A 20,073-nucleotide genomic window follows, 5' to 3' on the forward strand; every position below is an offset into this window, starting at 1 on the left:
ATACTCTGAAATAGACTGCCCATACATGTCAAGCAGAGTGCCTCATTGTCCCTCTTCAAAAGGAACCTTGATGATTGGATGGGAGATAGGAAATTCACCCCAGGGATCATGTCAGTTGCCCTGCTAGACAGGGGTCCAGAGAAGTAAATATTGTGGGAAGAAATATCCAGGGAATTGTTATGGCTAGGCTTGCATAGGCCCTAGGGCCGATAGCCTAGTACCAACCTATGAACCTATGAATTGTTTCTGGCATTTGTAAAGATGTGCTTATGTAGTGTTATCTTTTAATGTTATTTTTATGTACCCCATGTTGAAATTCTAAATTCTTTTGTCAAGTTCTTTTGTCCCAATTTTTATTAAAGGTAAAGAAATTGTGTGTTATTATTGCTTCAGACTCACTGGGGCTTAGTTTTATAATCTTTCCAGAAAACATATTTCTGCAGATTAATCGGTGCTTATTACAGAAATATTTTATGTGTCATATTAGAAGAGGACTACATTGTTTCTTAAGGTGGGATGACTTGAATAGTTATTAGTGGGAGCTGAGAGAAATGGCAATTAAAATTAAAACATAAGATGAGACATGATTCCAAAAAAACTATAATACATAAATACACATTTCTCATTTCTCATCAATGTCCTCCTCTTCAGCATAGTGTTAAAAAGTACTGAATGTTACATTAGCAGATCTTTTGTTTTTCTGCACACTGAAAAATATGAAACCTACTCACTTTATCAGCAGAAAATGCCTCATCTTACTATTTCTCACATTACAAAAGACTGACTTTTTTAATTATATACAAACAGAGTGACAGTAGGGTGACTTACCTTTTTAATAAGAGACATTTGTTAATATTGATTTCTCAGATCTTTCTACACTGATGAAGGTAATGAGTGATAAATGTATTGATATTAATGCAATTGGCAGGACTATTATTACTTTGTCTCTTTGACGATTTGGACCAGTCACTGAATGGAACATGGGACAGCTGTATGACACCAGGTCCTCCTGCCGTGTCTGCTTTCATTGCTGCTCTTTCACAATAATGTAGCCTTGAATTCACTGTTTCTTAGATGCAAGCAGCTAGTATTAATGAAACACAATCCATTTTGTACCTTAACACCACTACCTTTCCTAAAAGTATTCCTTGTTCTTTTTGATAGACCTGTAATGCTTGTCTTTTTTTTTTTCCCACTCACTTCTATATAGATTTTTTTGTTAGTTCTATGTACTCTTGTACATAGTTGACTGATGTGGTTTCCTTTATTTAACTCTCAAAAGGAAGCTCCAAGGACAGATATCACACAAATGTTTTCTGCAGTACAGGATATAGGGTCATCAACAGATCCCTGCTGCAGCAGCCTTGGGTTATAGGTTATGAGTTATATGAGTTATACCTTGCCTAGGATATAATGATAACTCTGATTCCTTCCATGTGACCAGAATATTGACAGCATGAGCTAGGTAAGAAAAAAAATCAGCCATCTGGGTGTCAAGCCCTTCAGAGAAAAGGGGGCTACTTCCTTTATTATTCCAACCATGATGATTCAAGTCCAAGCAGGATAAAGGCACAATCTTCTAGGACGTGGGTTTCTTCATTGGCTTTTTGCAAAGGGGTGGACTCTAGGAGTATTCTTGAGACAGCAACTTTGGCCTGTGTACATACCTTTACTACAAACTAAATTTCTTTTCCAGGGCTTGATTAGGCGTAGCTAGGACCATCCTTTTGGAGCTGCTTGACTCTCATCCATCCTTCCTCCTCCTAAACCTTCTCAGCTATGGTATTCTACCTTTATATCTAAACGTACTACTGCAGTAATGTACTGGTGAACATCAAACAATTGTGTAAGTAAAGTAAGCATAACAGTACATGTTGAAACAGATCATTGCTGCAATAGCCACACTGTCCATCCATTACCCTTACTTTTGTATGATTTTTTAATTCAGTAATTCAATGAACTTGTTTACAAAGCCCTAGTGGAGAATTGTATGAAATGTTTCACCCAGGTCAATGGAGGCAGTGTGTACCATTTTTGTAATAAAAATAACCCAAAGTCTGTAACAAATGGAATATCCTTTAATGTGGCATGAACTCACACAATAAAATAATAAAAAAACTTTCATATTTGACTTAGCGCTTTTGCCTACAATATAACTTATACAGGCATCTTCAGAGTCAAAAACATTAATGCTTACACTCCATTTAAATAACAATGTGGGTAAAACGTAGGTACAAAGTAATTTCCTGCTATTCACATAATTACTAAACCTTTCATGTAATTAAAAAAAAAAAAAACATTAAAAAATCATTTAAAACCAATTGTTGCTTACTGTTAAGAAACAACGTTCTTAAACATGTGCATAATGAGTACAATAATAGTTATTAAAATAAAACCAAAAACTCTAAATCATTGTAATAAATGTATTATTATTATTACATTTTTTTTTTTATTTTATTCTGTGAGTTCATGCTACATTAAAGGATATTCCATTCGTTATGGACTTTGTGTTATTTTTACTACATTTGTGTACCAGGAAGCAGTGAGGTATTTGGTTCTTAGTATGTACCATTTTGCCCTCATCTTTTGCTTTGGTGACCTTCAAAAAGATGTCAACCAGGTTGAGTAGGCATGGTCTTCCCTTGACAAAGCCAAACAGAGTTGGGTCCAGCACATACATGTTTACCATGTTCTTAGTAAGATTGTCCATGGCAATGCTTCCCATAGCCTTGCATATGAGATTATTGATGTTAGTGGGTCCATGGATGGCCCATCCTTGTGTAGTGAATAACAGTGGCACTCTTCCATTTACTTAATACAAAGCCTGTTTGGAGGCTATGATAGAACAGGGATTGTAGATGCCTTGAAAGATCATGGATCATGCCATTAAGGAGTGATCCTGGGATATTATCAGGTACCAACGATGCAGTGATTTTTGCCTTAGAGAGTGCATTGAGGGCCTGTTCCCTGATGATTGTTGGAGATATTTCTACAGAAGTGTTTAGAGGAGTTATTGAGGTAAAACTTGAGTTGAATTTAAAAAAAGAAACAGTAGATTTGCTATGTTGTCAAACTCAGTATAGGTGGGTCCATTTACAATTAATTTTGCATATTGTCCGATATTGAATTTGAAGTTTCGGACTTAACTAAAGAAGGACACGTCCTTAACCTAGGAGGCTACTTGTACCTCAAATCGGGATTTGGTTGGCTTATTTAATCCCCTGAGTTTATTTAGTTTGATAAGGAAGTTCTTCCCTTTGTGGGCAATGCACTTTGTAGCTTTGGGCAGTTTCTTAGCTGTATAATCTACGGATGCTATAATTCCATCTGGGTGGCTTTTTTCTTGAGTTTGTTGTGAATTTACCTCATTCAGAAATCTACAGAGATAAAGCTTCCATACTGTAGTAAGCCCTTCTAAATTCCACAATTGTCTTGAAACTTTTTTAGCTGTAGAACAGTATTTATTTATTTATTTATTGACATTTGGCTACCGGGAAAGTCCAACTGGGTAGAAACCCATTTTCAGTGGAGGCTTGGAGAGAGAAGCTCGCAATTATTATAAAACAATTTAAGAACAAATATTTTACAATCTTCAAAAATAAAACAAAAACATTTGCAGTTTAAATAATTATAACAATTTAGACATAATATACAAACATTGGTTAAGAATTGATACTAGATATATGACAATCATTAAATATTTAGAGAATTTTTAGATATTTTGTAACAAAATTAAAGCTAAGTCAGTCTAATACAAATGAGCTTTGGTAACAAGCCAATTTGTCCAGGGACATCTTCAGAAGGGGTTTAGATAAAATATTAGTGGGAGTTAAGAGAGTGGGGGGTGAAAGGGTTAAATGGGAAGGAGAGATGATTGGGAGGAAATTCATTCACTTATTTATATTTTTTATTTATTAATGAAGTAAGCAAGATGGTCCTCAAGATGGTCCTTTCCCTTTTTATTCAGAACCACAACCACAAACCAAAGATAATCCAAATGACAATTAAGGGTTAATGGAAGAACACATAGATACCCTACTAACATTCATACTCTAACATATAAAGTAAACAAAAAAGTCTGCACCCATAACAATGTAAGTGTAATTTAACAAAACTGCAAAGAACAAAAGTCATTGTTTCACATTGAAAGTGTTTTGTGGCAGAGGAGCAAGACCCTTGCACTTTTTGAGGGGAGGTCTGTGCCCTTGCCACTTACATATACAAGCTTGGTGATCACTGTACCTTGAAAAGCAAGATTACTTCCAAGGAAAAGGCAATGTTGGTGTTCCCCATAATCTCTTTAAAATTCTTGCAGTTCTAAAGATCACAGTTACCTTCTAACCACTCAGTGGGAACCCCAGTAGACTACAGTAAGAAAAGGGTAGACTAGCAGGACATAAGTGCATATCAGCTACAGCTACAGCTTAGGGGTGCACTTTTATTTAGAATCCATTAGAAGAAGCATTACCTGATGTAGTCATATATTGGCATGCTTTTAGAGCTGTAGGGCTATAATGATAATGTACCTGTCAGGGCAAAACACTGGAAGGCTGCAACTCCATTTATTTCATTTTAGCATTCATTCTATATATGTTATATAGTAGATGTAAAAGGGGTAATGTGATCTAAATAAGTTAACCATTATTCTAAAAATAAATAAGTTAACCATTATTCTATAAGCTTTGGTTGGGATTTGAGGGAAGATTTAAATACAGTTTATTAAGATCTGCTGTTTCTGGTTAGCAAGGACTATCCATTCTGTGTTATTTTCAGAAACAGCACAATGTGAGCATATTTGCCAAAAAAGAGGGAAGAAGAACATACTGGAGTGGGTAACAGTGAGGATAAAATGGCATGTCAGACTGCAGACTGCACAGTTTTGATGGATTGCAAATAAATGCACTTTTATATCGGAAGATGGCCCTATTTTGGGCCTTAATTTTCCCATTTAGACAGGATTCCTACCCTCAGAGGTTGGGAGGTATGGGCTTTTGCTGGGGGGATTTGTAGCTGCCTGCCACAGAAACACATAAGCTGTAGGGTGAAGTGATGGCAGTACAGGTTCTACTAGATAATTATCTTCAAGTTAATGCAAACCTGTTATACTACCCAATTCTAAGTTTGTAAGAACAAGATTTAGGAATTGTTCCTATATTTTGGCCCTTGGTCCCATTTTATTTATGGCTTTGTCCAGATTTCTTATCTAAGTGGTTGAGAGCTATGGCTGGGTACATTGGTGAATGCAAACATTCCTAAGCTACTTTTAGGGTATGTTGTGGAGGTAATTAACTAGTGCACCTCCCCCCGAAAGCCTTGTAAAAGCATATAGGGTAATTCTGGGAATAACAACAAGTACAGAAGACTTTCCCCCACCACGAAACATGTTTTAATAAGGTGTTCCCACCTCACCTCCCCCTAAAAGCCTTGTAAAAGCATAAAGGATAATTCCGGGAATAACAACAAGTACAGAAGACTTTCCCCACCACAGAACTTGTTTTAATAAGGTGTTCCTACCTCCCGTCCCCCTGAAAGGCTTGTACAAGCATACAGGGTCATTCCGGGAATAACAAGTACGGAAGGCTTTCCCCAACATGGAACTTGTTTCAATAAGGTCAATATCCACTAAAATACCTTGCCACCTGTAAACCTAACAAACTGGGTCCAAAAATCACTGGTGAATGTCCCCATAACTCCCGCTTATAATCTGTTTATGCTGATAAGGTTGTATTAGCAGATGAAAGTGCTTAACCCTGGTTTTTGGAGTGTTTCTGGTTTACAATAAATTTGTTTTTTTTCCCTGTACAAGCTGTGGATCCTTTGCGCTGTCTGTGTTGGGTTTATTATTAGGTTGGAAGGGTTAGACTTTCCTGTAGCCTTCTTTCTTCCTCAGTTAAGGTAAAAGCGTGCTTTCTACTATTCAATCAGACAAACGTAGTGTGCTCTGCACCTCCAAACAGTGAATTTCTCAATAAACTAAGTGAAACAAGCGTGCTACAAAAGGGAATTGGAAAACGGGCTCTCTGCATTGTAAATTGAGAAGCAGGCAGGGAACTGTATAGTTTTTAACAGTAGAGCCTAGAAACAGAGTATTGGACATATAAAAAAAAATAAAAAAGCATGCTTGTAACTCATTTAACAGTAGGACTTAGAAACAGAGTATTGGGCATATAGAAAGAAACAAAAAAGTGTGCTTGTAACTCATACCTGCACATGCTGCCTATAGGCATCTGCTTTACTTGTTTAGCCCTGCTCCGCTTACTTAGCTCGCTCCACGCCTCACCCTGCCCCCATATACCACCCGCCCCAGGTAGTACTACATTTATGGTACCACTGGCATGCCCCCTTAATTAGCTAGCCAACTAGATGTGCTCCTAGAACCCAGCAAACTCCTAGCACAATAATACAGCCTCTATCCACCACACTATCCATATTAACCCACCCACAGCTATTCCATTCTTTCTAATCTTTTATCCACCACATACACTCAATACAGACCCTACCCTAGTAATTTACTATGACTACAGCTAAAACACTAATGCTGCTACTCATAGTATGCCTGCTATTCATTCCTTATCACCTAAGCTCCTATGAATATGTACAGCATCTTGAAATCCAATACGCAAACTCTCAAACAGACACCAACCCAGCATTTAATAAGTTTATCCACCACATAACCAATCCCTCTCCTAATTCCTTGCTCCCCCAGTTACCATCACCCGACTAAATACCGCTACATTAGCTTAAAAACCAAAAGCTATGAAAAAATCATAAACAAACTTTTAAGACTCATAAGCAACTTGAAAATTAATCTAATGAAGGATGGAGACATCCACCCCAACCCTGACCCATCCACAACAGTAGACCCAAGCACACCATCTAACAACCCAACGTGTACTACCCAGATTGATAGACTTCCAAACTCACTTCTGGTCTGTCATCTCAACATCAGAAGTCTAAACGACAAGATCCAGAGCCTTCATGGACTCTTAGCTGTTCACTCCCCTGATATCCTCTGCCTTACAGAAACCTGGCTAAAACCAATAACCAAAGATAACGAAATAACCCCCCCCCCCCCCCCAACAGTGCAACATCCTTAGACTGGACCGGATCTCCAGGAAAGGTGGCGGGGTAGCTGTACTATACAAGTCTACCCTAACAATAAGAATTGACACCCAACATCCACTCCAGTTTGGCAAAGCAGAAATTCTCATCACCCAACTAATAATAAACAAAAATAAATGCAGATACATTTTCTGCATTTATATTCCACCCAACAAGAATGATAATACTCTAGAAAATATCTTACATTGGCTAGCTTCTAACTATCCCCAGGAAACCATTCTCTTGCGAGACTTTAACATTGATTGGAACACCTGTTCCTCTGAAACTCCCTCCACCCATTTAAACCTCCACGGGTTTACTCAGATCATTGCCACCCCCACCAGATTTAGCAAAAATAGAGTCAAAATAGTATCATTGATTGGATACTTATTAACAGCCACCCCCAAAAGTACAAGTCAGGTACATTACCCAATGATCTAAGTGATCACTGCCTTACCTATATTATTAGGCTCAAAGCTGACATTCCCAAACAGCCCACCTACAAAACTATAAGAAACATCAGGAACTTTAACAGTGGCAACTTCCAAAATGAACTCAAAGCATGTAACTGGAATGTCTTAAAATGACTCCCATTACAAGAAGCAGCTGACTACTTCAATACCAGATTTCTGGCTATTCTTAACCACCATACTCCTGCATGTACCATCCATGTAAAAGCCACAGTTGCACCATGGTTATCTAAAGAAACAAAAAACAAAAGGAAACTAAAAAACAACTCCTGGGCCAGGTGGCACTTTACCAAAGCCCCTATGAATGAAGTAAGATACCGGCAGCTAAGGAATTAGACCAACAAATCTGTCATTCTAGATAAAAAAAAATCACTACACCCATCTACAACAAAAATATCAGCTAAAACCTCAAATGTTCTGGGCTGGTATTAACAATCTTCTCCAGCCAGGCCCGCCACTCCTACTCCATCAGCTGCCCTTGATAAATCCCCTGTAGAAATTGCAAACAGTTTCAACTCCTTCTTTACTGAAACTATCCAGTCTCTAGCTACCCATCTCACTCCATCAGACACAAACACCAGCTCTGGCACATCTAGCCCTGATCCACCCAGCACCCAACCCACCTTTACCTTTCAAACAATACCTACCAACCTGATCTGGACCTTACTCAAAAATATAAAACCTACTACACTAGCTGCCAACCACCTCCCTGCTGAACATCTTCAAAAAGCAGCTGATGCCATAGCACTTCCCATTTCTATTCTGATCAACAGATCCATCTTAGAAGGATCCATCTCAGCAATATGGAAAATATCACGTTATACCTCTCCATAAAGGAGGATGTTCCACAGAATTATCTAACTTTAGACCTATAGCCATTCTTTCACTACTAGCTAAAATCATGGAAAGATGCATACACAAACAAATCATGCACTTTCTTATTCAAAACAGAAAGCTTGCTGACTCTCAGCCTGGCTTTAGGCCATTCCACAGTACCACCAATGCTATTCTATCTTTCTCTAATGTCATCAATCTTCATCATAACAAGAACAAATTATCTTCAGCGCTCTTCCTAGATCTCTCAAATGCTTTCGATATGGTCAACCATGAGCTACTGCTCAATACTCTACAAACCATTGGTTTAGACCAACACACAATACAATGGTTTCACTCCTACCTAAACAGTAGACAGCAGGCTGTCTTATGGCAGAGCAAGCTGTCATCCCAACTTCCTCTAACCCTAGGTGTCCCACAAGGGTCCATACTAGGTCCCCTTTTTTTCTCTATCTTTATCAATAATCTGTACACCACCATCCCAGGAGCCACCTGCATCTAATATGCAGATGACTCAATGCTAATATGCTCTGCCTCTTCTCCTACAACACTTCTAACCCTCACCCAGGCACTTTCAGGATGGTAGAAATATGGCTAGCTAATTGCTGCCTGCTTCTAAATCCTAACAAAACCAAGCTACTACTTTTCTCCCCTAACTGTAGAATTTCTCCTCCTTCCTTCAACATCAAATCTAGCAATGACACCATTATCTCCCCTGATGACCATACAAAGCTTCTAGGCATAATAATAGACAACCTTAAATTTGATAAACATGCAAATTACACTATTAAGTCTGTCAACAAAAAACTTGGCTCCCTGTACAGAGCCAAACCTTTCATCGCCCCTTAGCTGGGATAGCTATTGCAAAGTCACACCTCCTCTCTACCCTTATGTATGCCTCCCCTGTACTCACCAACCTGTCCAAAACGGATCTCAACAAATTATCAGGATGTTACAATCATATAGCCAGATTCGCTACTGGCATGGCTTTTAGGACCCACCATTGCCAGAACCTCAAAGCACTGGGATGGCTAGAATATCCTACCCTTCTACAGTTCAACCAACTTATAAAATGCTCCATCAACCTGATAGCACCCCTGCCCTCAAAAATATTCTCACTCCTCATAGTACCCCCATGCCATTTTGCTCAGATGATAAACTATTGATACTGACCCAAAAATCCAACAACTCTGCAGGCAATGCTATATTTGGCAACTCAACTGGTAAAATCTGGAATCGACTCCGTACTACCATTACCAAGGAAACCTCATTACCCCTAAGAGAACTCAAAAATACCTCTCATTTCATTAGATGTGCTCTTGTTCTATACCTGACTAACAACTTCACTATACATGTCTTGCTACCCACTCTGCTGTTTGGCCAAGTATCTATGCCTCATAGCATTTGAATGTGTAAGCATTGTGAATTATGAAATCTGATTGTATTCTATGTTCAAATTTTCTGATACGTCTCTGCCAATCAGATGTAAGTCTGCACATTGTGTATATTGATATCTGCCTCTATTCTTTGTCTATATTTTTCTAAACATGTCTGCCTAGGTTTATCAAGAGGGAGAAGGCATGCCCAAAGACAGGTAAAGGCTAGGACTGTGGTAGTGAGGGTCGGAACTTTGAATGCTGGCAGTATGACTGGTATAGGGAGAGAGCTAGATGATATGATGGACAGAAGGAATGTTGGTATATTGTGTGTGCAAGAGACCAGATGGAAGGGGAGCAAGTCTAGGTGTATCGGAGGCAGGTTCAAACTGTTTTATCATGGAGTGGATGGAAGGAGAAATGGCGTAGGGGTTATCTTGAAGGAACAATATGCTAAGAGTGTTACAGTATGCTAACAGTGTTTTGGAGGTGAAAAGAATGTCGGATAGAGTGATGTTTTTGAAGCTGGAAATTGATGGTGTAATGATGAATGTTGTTGGTGCATATGCTCCACTAGCTGGGTGTGCGATGGATGATACACAGCATTTTTTGGAGTGAGTTGGATGAAGTGGTGATGACTGTACCCAAGCATGAGAGAGTGGTCATTGGAGCAGATTTCAATGGACATGTTGGTGAAGGGAACAGAGGGGATAAGGAAGTGATGGGTAGGTATGGTGTTAAACAAAGGAATGCAGAAGGTCAGATGATTGTGGATTTTGCAAAAAGGATGGACATGGCTGTGGTGAACACGTATTTTAACAAGCGAGAGGAGCATAGGGTGACATACGAGAGTGGAGGAAGATGCACACAGGTGGATTATATCTTATGTAGAAGGGCTAGTCTGAAGGGGATTGGAGACTGTAATGTGGTGGCAGGAGAAAGTGTCATTAGGCAGCATAGGATGGTGGTTTGTAGGATGATATTGGTGATCAATAAGAGGAGGAGGAGTGCAAGGGCAGCACCAAGGATCAAATGGTGGAAATTGAAAATGGGTAATTGTGAGGTGGAGTTCAGGGAAGAGTTAAGACAGGCACTGGGTGGCAGTGAAGAGTTACTGAATAGCTGGGTAACTACAGCAGAGCTAGTAAGAGAGATGGCTAGAAAGGTGTTTGGTATGACATCTGGAAAGAGGAAGGAGGACAAGGAGACATGGCGGTGGAATGAGGAAGTACAGGAGAGTATACAAAGAAAGAGGTTGGCGAAGAAGAAGTGGGATTGTCAGAGAGATGAAGAAAGTAGACAAGAGTGTAAGGAGATGAGGTGCATGGCAAAGAGGGAGGTGGTGAAGTCTACGGATAAGGCATATGAAGAGTTGTATGAAAGGTTGGACACTAAGGAGGGAGAAAAGGGCCTGTACCAATTGGCTAGACAGAGGGACCGATCTAGTAAAGATGTGCAGCAGGTAAGGGTGATAAAGGATAACAAGAGAAACAAGCGAGGAGAGTGTGTTGAGCAAATGGAAAGAGTACTTTGAGGGGATGATGAATGAAGAGAATGAGAGGGAGAGAAGGTTGGATGATGTGCGGATAGTGAATCATGAAGTGCAGTGGATTAGCAAGGAGGAAGTAAGGATAGCTATGAAGAGGATGAAGAATGGAAAGGCTGTTGGTCCAGATGACATACCTGTGGAAGCATGGAGGTGTTTAGGTGAAATGGCAGTGGAGTTTTTAACTAGATTGTTTAATGAAATCTTGGAAAGTGAGAGGATGCCTGAGGAATGGAGAAAAAGTGTTTTGGTACCAATTTTTAAGAATAAGGATGATGTGCAGAGCTGTAGTAACTACAGAGGGATTAAATTGATCCGTCACAGCATGAAGTTATGGGAAAGAGTAGTGGAAGCTAGGTTAAGAAGGGAGATGATGATTAGTGATCAGCAGTATGGTTTCCTGCCAGGAAAGAGCACTACAGATGTGATGTTTGCTCTGAGAGTGTTGATGGAGAAGTACAGAGAAGGTCAGAAGGAATTGCATTGTGTCTTTGTGGACTTAGAGAAAGCATATGACAGAGTGTCTAGAGAGGAGTTGTGGTATTGCATGAGGATGTCAGGAGTGTCAGAGAAGTATGTCAGAGTGGTACAGGATATGTACAAGGATAGTGTGACAGTGGTGAGGTCTGCAGTGGGAGTGACGGATGTGTTTAAGGTGGAGGTGAGATTACATCAAGGATCAGCTTTGAGCCCTTTCTTATTTGCAATGGTGATGGACGGGTTGACAGATGAGATCAGACAGGAGTCCCCATGGACTATGTTTGCAGACGACATTGTGATCTGTAGTGAGAGTAGGGAACAGGTGGACGAGACCCTGGAGAGGTGGAAATATGCTCTAGAGAGAAGAGGAATGAAGATCAGCAGGACTAAGACAGAATATATGTGTATGAATGAGAGGGAGGATAGAGGAATGGTGAGGATGTAAGGAGTAGATGTGGCGAATGTGGATGAGTTTAAATACCTGGGATCAACAGTTGAGAGTAATGGTGAGTGTGGAAGAGAGGTGAAGAAGAGAGTACAGGCAGGATGGAGTGGGTGGAGAAGGGTGTCAGGAGTGATTTGTGACAGACGAGTACCAGTAAGAGTGAAAGGGAAGGTCTACAAGAGGGTAGTGAGACCAAATATGTTATAAGGGTTTGAGACAGTGGCACTGACAAATAGGCAGGAGTCAGAGCCTGATGTGGCAGAGTTAAAGATGTTAAGATTTGTGCTGTGTGTGACAAGGGTGGACAGTATTAGGAACAGATATATTAGAGGGTCCGCCAGGTTGGAAGGTTTGGAGACAAAGCCAGATAGGCAAGATTATATTGGTTTGGACATGTGCTGAGGAGGGATGTAGAGTATATTGGGAAAAAGATGCTAAGGATGAAGCTGCCAGGTAACAGGAAAAGAGGAAGGCCTAAGATAAGGTTTATGGATGTGGTGAGAGAGGACATGCTGGTAGTTGGTGTGACAGAGCAAGATGCAGAGAACAGGAAGAAATGGAAACAGATGATCCGCTGTGGCAACCCATAACGGGAGCAGCGGAAACAAGAAGAAGATGTATGTACTGTCTCTTTTTTGGTATGTGGAGCTTTTCTCCACGGGCATCCGCTGAAAATGGACATATATCCAGTCGGACTATCCCAGTCAACAAATGTAAAATAAATAAATGCTTCACTTGCCTCCTTGGGCATCTTACTGTCATTATGGTGTGCATGTTGGGCTACATCAGGCACTTAAAGAATGAAGCAAAGGGGTGAAGGTGTCAGGGTGGCACCTCTCTTTTTTGGGGAAGTTCTAATATCTATCAGATAACATTATGTAGACAGTAAAGGGGGAGGTTAGAGTGAGAAGGTGTTTGCTCCACAGACAAAAAGGGTAGGGTTTGAGGTTCATTGTTGTTTCAGTTCTGGTCAGGCAAGGTGATTAATCTGTTTTCTTTTGCAGATTGCAGAGGTGGGGAATTGAGTGGGCTGTGGTTGGTGACCTGAATGAAGAGGATTTGGAGGTGATGAACCCTGTTTCAGTGGATGTTCCTGTCGCTTGGCTGGTTCCCAAGGAGGTCAGAGATGGGTGTGTGCTGAGTGGGCAGTGCCATGATAAATGACTTCGAAAGGTAATGAATTCTTCTTGTTTGAATTTGGATTTGCTGCAGAGGGAGGTATGTCTGTGTCAAGGTAATGCAGGGCTAGGGGTCATGTATAGGGAGTTTGGGGTAGAATCACAACAATCACAGGAGCATAGGAAGCTATGAGCTTAATGGTTTTAGGGCTCTTGCAGGCTAGACAAGTTCAATTTCTTATTTCCACATATGGCCCCTAGTGTCCTTCGTGGGACAGGGGTGGTACGCTGGGATGAATTTACAGTCACCGATCCTGTTGTTGGGTAGAGGGATAGATATATGAGGCGGGTGTTTTTTGTTTCAAAAGTGGCTTTTTTGGGGAGTTATGAGTTACTGAAATTGCAGGTCGGCCAGTTTAAGTGGGTTGTTTGGGTTGGGGTTAATACGTTGGGATAGTTTACCATTGTGTTGCCTTGGGTTTAATTCACTGGGATAGCTCTTGGGGTAGATGGATAGGGTTGGTCATGGGCATTTGCATTTTGTTTATGCATTTTACAGAAGGTGTAGGGTTTGGGAGGCATAATTTCGGGGGGTTGTGTTTGGTGGACAATAGGACAGAGGGACAATTGGAGATGCTGAGTATTTGGAGTTTCATTTAACACAGAGTAGGTTTAGTGGGTGTTGGAGATTAGGGTTCACTTCAGTTGTGTAAGATGGCAGTGGGATGGGTGTTGTCTGTTTGCAGAGGTGTATCACACTGCATTAAGGTAGAAGGCTTGCTACAGAATTTTGGGGCACCTCTTTATAAGTCAACCATATGGTAGGGTGAGGCTAGTTTACTTCAGTGTGGGTTATTGTGGCTGATGGGAAGAAGTTTGATGGAAAGAGTTATTTGACAGGCTTGGGAGCAAGGTCAGACTGTTCAGTTGGCAAGGAGAATGTAGCTACTATTACTTCAACAGCATAAATGAGATGGCTGAGGGATTTAATTTGGTTAGTGGTCATTGATTTGAAGGGTTAGGGTAGGTTGAGAGGGAAGATGGATGGACTTTGACTATTGTCAGGATGAGGCTTGTTGTGGGGATTGGTGTTGGGATATGGAGTTCAAGGGGTTATAGTTTCTGTAGCATTTAAGTTATGGGTTGTATTTAGTCATTTAGGAAGTACTTGGAGGGTTAACAAAGGTAGGACGGTCATTCTGTGGTACGCTGGTACTGGATAGTTGGAGGGATGGCAGGATTCTTTTTGGACTTTATGTTATAGGGCTGCTGTTAGGATGATGGTAGGCAATTGCCCTTGTGTGGTTTCACGTGGAATTGGGATTAGTGTTTTGGTGTTGTCTAGGGCAGGTATAATATTACGAGGTTAATATTGGTAGTTGGAATGAGTGAGAAGTTAGTTAATACACAGAAGTTATGAAAAGATATGGTTATTATTTTAATATTGAGAAAAGGATCATTGGTTTAACCATTAGTCAAGTGGTGGCTTTCTGTGCTCATATGACAGGGCTTTTGGGGTAGCTGATAGAGATCCACTTGGGTTTAGAGAAGATGGGTACACTGAATGATATTTGCTGAACCATCCCTTCCTTTTTGGTATGTGCGGTTAGGCTGTTGAAATTCTGGTAGGAGAGAAGTGGGGAACAGCCTGGTCAGGCTGGCTGGCAGAGGATAGGGACAGGCTTGCCCTGTTCTGTTTCTCCTCTGGTGTTGGATTTTTAAGTGGTAAATATAAGTGAGCAGAGGTAAGGACACTGCTTTTTCGGTTGGAGGTGTAATTCAATAAATGGTATATGAAGTGAGTTGGACGTTGCTTCATAAGTAAAGTAAGTGAGTGGAGGTATGGACATTGCTTACTGGATCTCTGCTCGCAAGACCTGCATATGACACAAACAGAAAACCTTTATAGTAAGGTGGTGTTGAGACTCATGAAGGCTTTCCATGATGGAAAAACCTGCCAACCCAAGGCTTATCTATTGCAGTAAGCCTTTCTGAATCCCAGTCAGTAAAATCAAACCCAAATATATAAGGTGAAAGTAAAAATGTTCTGTTGCAAACACGAAATGGAATGAAGAAAAGGAAGTAATTAAGGGTATTATAAACAGTAAAGACAGCCAAGTTGTTTTGGGAACAATAATAAAGAAGGAATTTTAAATCATCATCCATCCCCTTTTTCCCCTCTTTCTTCATGGTACCGGAGCTTCACGTCAACGCTCTCCACCTCTCTCAGTTCATTATCATGCTCCTACCTTCTTTGACAGTCATATCTGAATATTGCAGGTTTTTCATCATATAATCCGTCCTTCTGTTTGTTGTATATCCTTTTTCCTATTGCCTTTTTCTTGCATCTCCAAATCTTCATCAAACCATCTTCTGCTTTCCTACACATGTGCTCAAACCTCTGTGATCTGTTCTCTTTGACCTTTCTAATTGAAAGTACAACAGCTTTTGCATGATGTCATATTTTCTCATCTGTCATACAATATGCACCCTGCCACCTGTTTCAATCAGTTTATCTTCATCTCCTCTAGCTTGCTCAATTGCTCTGTCTTCACTGCACAGGTTTCTGCAACAGACAGTAACATTGTCAGCACCACTGTTGTGTACACCTCACTTTTCAGCCAGTTGGCGTCAGTCATTATGATTCTAGCTGGATATCCTTATTCCAACTTCTCTGTCCTTCATCTACTCCTGAGTCACTTGAGGCTGTTAAGCTTTCCAGTATTTTCCCTTCTATCGCAGTTTTCAGCTTCTTCTGATTTCCTCCATTTGCTACAATGACAGATGTTTTGTCTGTACCCTGTTTCATCCCGTGTGCCTTCAGTTTGGCATTCGTTTCTCCTATAATTTATTTAAATTCCTGTTCAGTGTCTGCTTGTAATGCCACATTGTCTGTTTACAGCAGTTTTATTGATCTGTCACCTCTGACCTGTTTGCTAATGTAGTCTATCACCAATATATGCAGACCGGGTTCAGTGTTGAACATCGATGCACACCCACTCCCACCACAAATTCCTCTACAAGATGAACACTGTTTATATTTGTGTCATTGCTTCTTTATACGTAGACTGACCTACCAATGTTTCTGAGACTTCAAACCTTTACCCAGTTATCCAAATCATCTTTCCTGTTGCACTTTCATATGTCTTCTCCAAATTTTGGAATACTTACTTAGACTCCTTCCTCATCTCTAGTATCTTCTCAACTCTCTCTCTCTCTTTCTCTCGCTCTCTCCCTCTCCCTCTCACACACTGCAAACATAGGATCAGTTGTACTACATCCTCAAATGAATCCAAATTGCTTATCTTCCATTTTACTTTCTACTGCTATGCATATTCACTCATCGGTCACCCTCTACAGAACTTTGATGCAATCTGACAGGAGTCCGATACCAATATACTGACTATAGTTATACAATTTTTTTTTTATTATTCATGAAAGAATATCCTAGACAACAAATCCTATGAACAAACATCCTCTAAAAACAGTTTTGGGAATTGAGTTCAGCTTAATTATTTGATCATGTCTAAAATTGTCACACACAGAGGTATAGCTGTGCTCAGAAAGTACCTATTTGCTTGTTACTCAAACAGCAAGTGGTACAGGCTACCTCCTTTAAGCATTACTCAGATTTTGGTATTATACATTGTTATAGCACATTTTCCCCTCAGTGGCATTGTTCAAACTGCAAACTTTCAATTTTGTGCATATGAAGTGTTTTCATTGAACTAAACACTTAGTTCAATGCTACCCAATACTGGCCTTTTCGCTGAGGCAAGTATACCAAACAAAACTGGAAAATGCAAACCTAACAATGCTGTTGGGCCAGTCTTGATTTAGAATATTAATTTGTAACTTTGCCAACTCACAACAAGAGGTTCCCCGGTTTGATGCTCAGTTAGGGTGCCTTCTGTGTGGAGTCTACATGTCATGCTTATGTTCATGTGGGTTTCCTCCATGTGCTCTGGTTTCCTCCCACATTCCAAAGACATGCAGCAAGTGAACTGGACACATTAAATTGGCCATAGGCATGAGTGTGCATGAGAGTGTGGTGTGGAAGAACTACTGCAGCAGGGCTAGCCACCCAGCAGTGTAAATCTTGGCTCTAGATGATTGTCATTGTTGAAGTGACACCCGAAGCCCATATGTAAAAATGGGAAAAAGGGTTGTGGACAGATGGATGGACGTCGATAATACTGTATACCCGAAATACCAGACTGCAAATGGGAAGTTTGTAGGAGAAGAAAAAGACAGGAAATCTGAATCATCAGAACAGGAGGAATACAGGATATAAATTGTAATGCTTCCAGTAAAACAGAAATTCCAAAGGGAAACTCAGAAAAAAAACTTTCATGAATTGAAGGAACAAAATAATTCAACTTGTTTTGTAAAGTGAGTGTGATCTTAGAAATCAGAATTATAGGTTAATGACAGGTTATGGAAATGTACTGCCTAACATACTCCAAAATATTTCACACAGTATAAAAAAATAACAGAAGCAATCATTTGCAATATATTGTTACAAATGTCTCTTTTTTAGTAGGAACCTTGCAGCACAGACTGGACATGTAATGTGGAGTCACATTGCAGGTAAATGAAGGTGGAAGGGATCAAACCCTCTATCCTTGACAACACAGAACAGCTCATCAATAATCCTGTACTTTAACTACTACATGTATTTTGTGTAGTACTGATGATGAAATAGAAGAACAGTAAAAATATGTAGAAGTTATTTGCTGGAGAATATGAGAGCAGGTTTGTTCTTATAGATAAAACTGTCATCACGCTTCATTGTAGAATGTGTGACATATTTAGTGCTTGAATTACTTTGATGTAATGATAACACATTGTGACATCAAGCATGTGGTGCAAATTTTAAAAAAAAGTATAAAGTTAAGTTACTGATTGGAATTGTCTGTACTGTTTTTTTCTTTCTTTTCACTTCTTTCTAGATGCTACTAATATAAAAAATACTACTTCCTACACTTTGTATAATATGTATATTGCTGTAAATGTGTTGTTTTAATGTAAGTGGAGCTTTTCTACCTGGGCCACCGCTGTAAATGGACCTCGTCCAGTCGGACCATCCTGGTAAATAAAATTAAAATAAAATAAAATAAATATAAATAAATAAATAAATAAGAACATACACTGCCAAAAGTAGATATTTGGACTGATGGGACCACTCATTTATACTGGGGCTTAGGTACCAATATGCTGAATGAATTTCTTAAATGTATGCAAGTGACATGACACTGTTCTTGTATTGAGTTAGGGAAGAGGAGAAAGTTACTAGACATTTAAGTTGGATTTGTAGTTGTATAACTAGTAGATCATAGTTACTAATTAATCTTAAAAGGAAATTCAAATCTGTATAGTTTATAAACTTAAAATCTAACTTAATGACGCATACATTCATAAAAATGTATTTTTTAATTATTCCTCTAAATTAAGTGGAACAAAATTCAAGCTAATGCACTGCTCTGAAGTACTAAGGCTACAAAATTTTAATTCTGTTTTACTATAGATTGGAATATAGGAAAAAAAAATTGGAATCCCACTACCTGTAATTTGCTCCAACACAAATGTCACTGGAAAACATTCTACTATTAACTACATTCAGAAAATATACAAATGTTTTTCCATAGTTATACGGTCACGTCAGTTATCAGCAATGTCTTTGGTTTTATCCGTTTATCTATTTTGATGCATTCCTACACTGTGCAGTTGAAAGACAAAAACAAATTTGGATTCCTTTACCTGCACAAGTTTTATTGGATTCATCTTCATTACTTCCGCAGTCATTGGCTCCATCACAAAGCCATCTCTTTGGGATACAGCGATTATTCTGGCACTTAAAGTGATTAGCAGGGCAAGTGTGACCAGCTGAAAAACAAAATTAAACGCATTTAAAACTGCCAGCAAAATCTTAATGTTTGCTCTATTATGCCATATTGATTTGGATTCATTTATGAAATGAGACCTAGTACAGTATGTAATTAATTTCCCTACAATCGTCTTGATGCACATTGACATCCTCAGTCCTTTTATATCGACATGAAGTTGGATTTCAAATGATTTGTAGTATCATTTGTACAGGTTTGGTAGAGGAATTTAACACACAGTATTTCATGCATGTGAAGTATAAAGTCTACCCAAAGTTCATAATTAATAATTGTTTTTAAACTGCATTGTTTTCTGAATGCATGTCTTGCTGATGTCCTTAGCAGCCCAATATTTTTTAGGATCAGTGTAGGACTATGATACTATGATAACTATTATAATATTTTGAACTTTAAAAATGGATGACATTGGCTTCTTTGCATTCATTTTCCCCAACATTTTGCACCTAAAGACACTCTTTGTTTTGCCCCTAATTTGCTAACAAGCCTGCAAATTCTCTTTCTGTGGGTCACAGGGTTGGTTGAAACTAAATGCTAATAAGGAAATGTGTGTAATAATGACTATACATATCTGACTGCAGACCTATGCAGCTATGGTATGTGGGTGCTTGTGTGTGTGTGTGTGTGTGTGTGTGTGTGTGTGTGTGTATATATATATATATATATATATATATATATATATATATATATATATATATAAATCTTCAGGTGTGTGTGTGTGTGTGTGTGTGTGTGTGCTTGTGTGTCCACTTGTAAATATGTGTGTCTTAAACTAATACTGGGAAAAAAAAGGTATTACC

The 20,073-nt window shown here is 39.4% G+C and overlaps 1 protein-coding gene across 1 annotated transcript in view; it reads right to left on the minus strand.

Moving 5' to 3' along the window:
* LRP1B (LDL receptor related protein 1B) overlaps window positions 1–20,073 on the minus strand; it is a gene marked incomplete at its 5' end in the record, with an annotated part of 5,941,474 nt that overhangs the window by 4,810,598 nt on the left and 1,110,803 nt on the right. Inside the window, one exon of the mRNA XM_044073672.1 lies at window positions 19,131–19,256. Coding sequence (XP_043929607.1) covers window positions 19,131–19,256 — 126 coding nt within the window. The remainder of the gene's footprint in view (window positions 1–19,130; window positions 19,257–20,073) is intronic.

Source organism: Protopterus annectens, chromosome 6.part0, assembly GCF_019279795.1.
Source record: "Protopterus annectens isolate FY-2018-M chromosome 6.part0, PAN1.0, whole genome shotgun sequence".
NCBI lineage: Eukaryota > Metazoa > Chordata > Ceratodontiformes > Protopteridae > Protopterus > Protopterus annectens.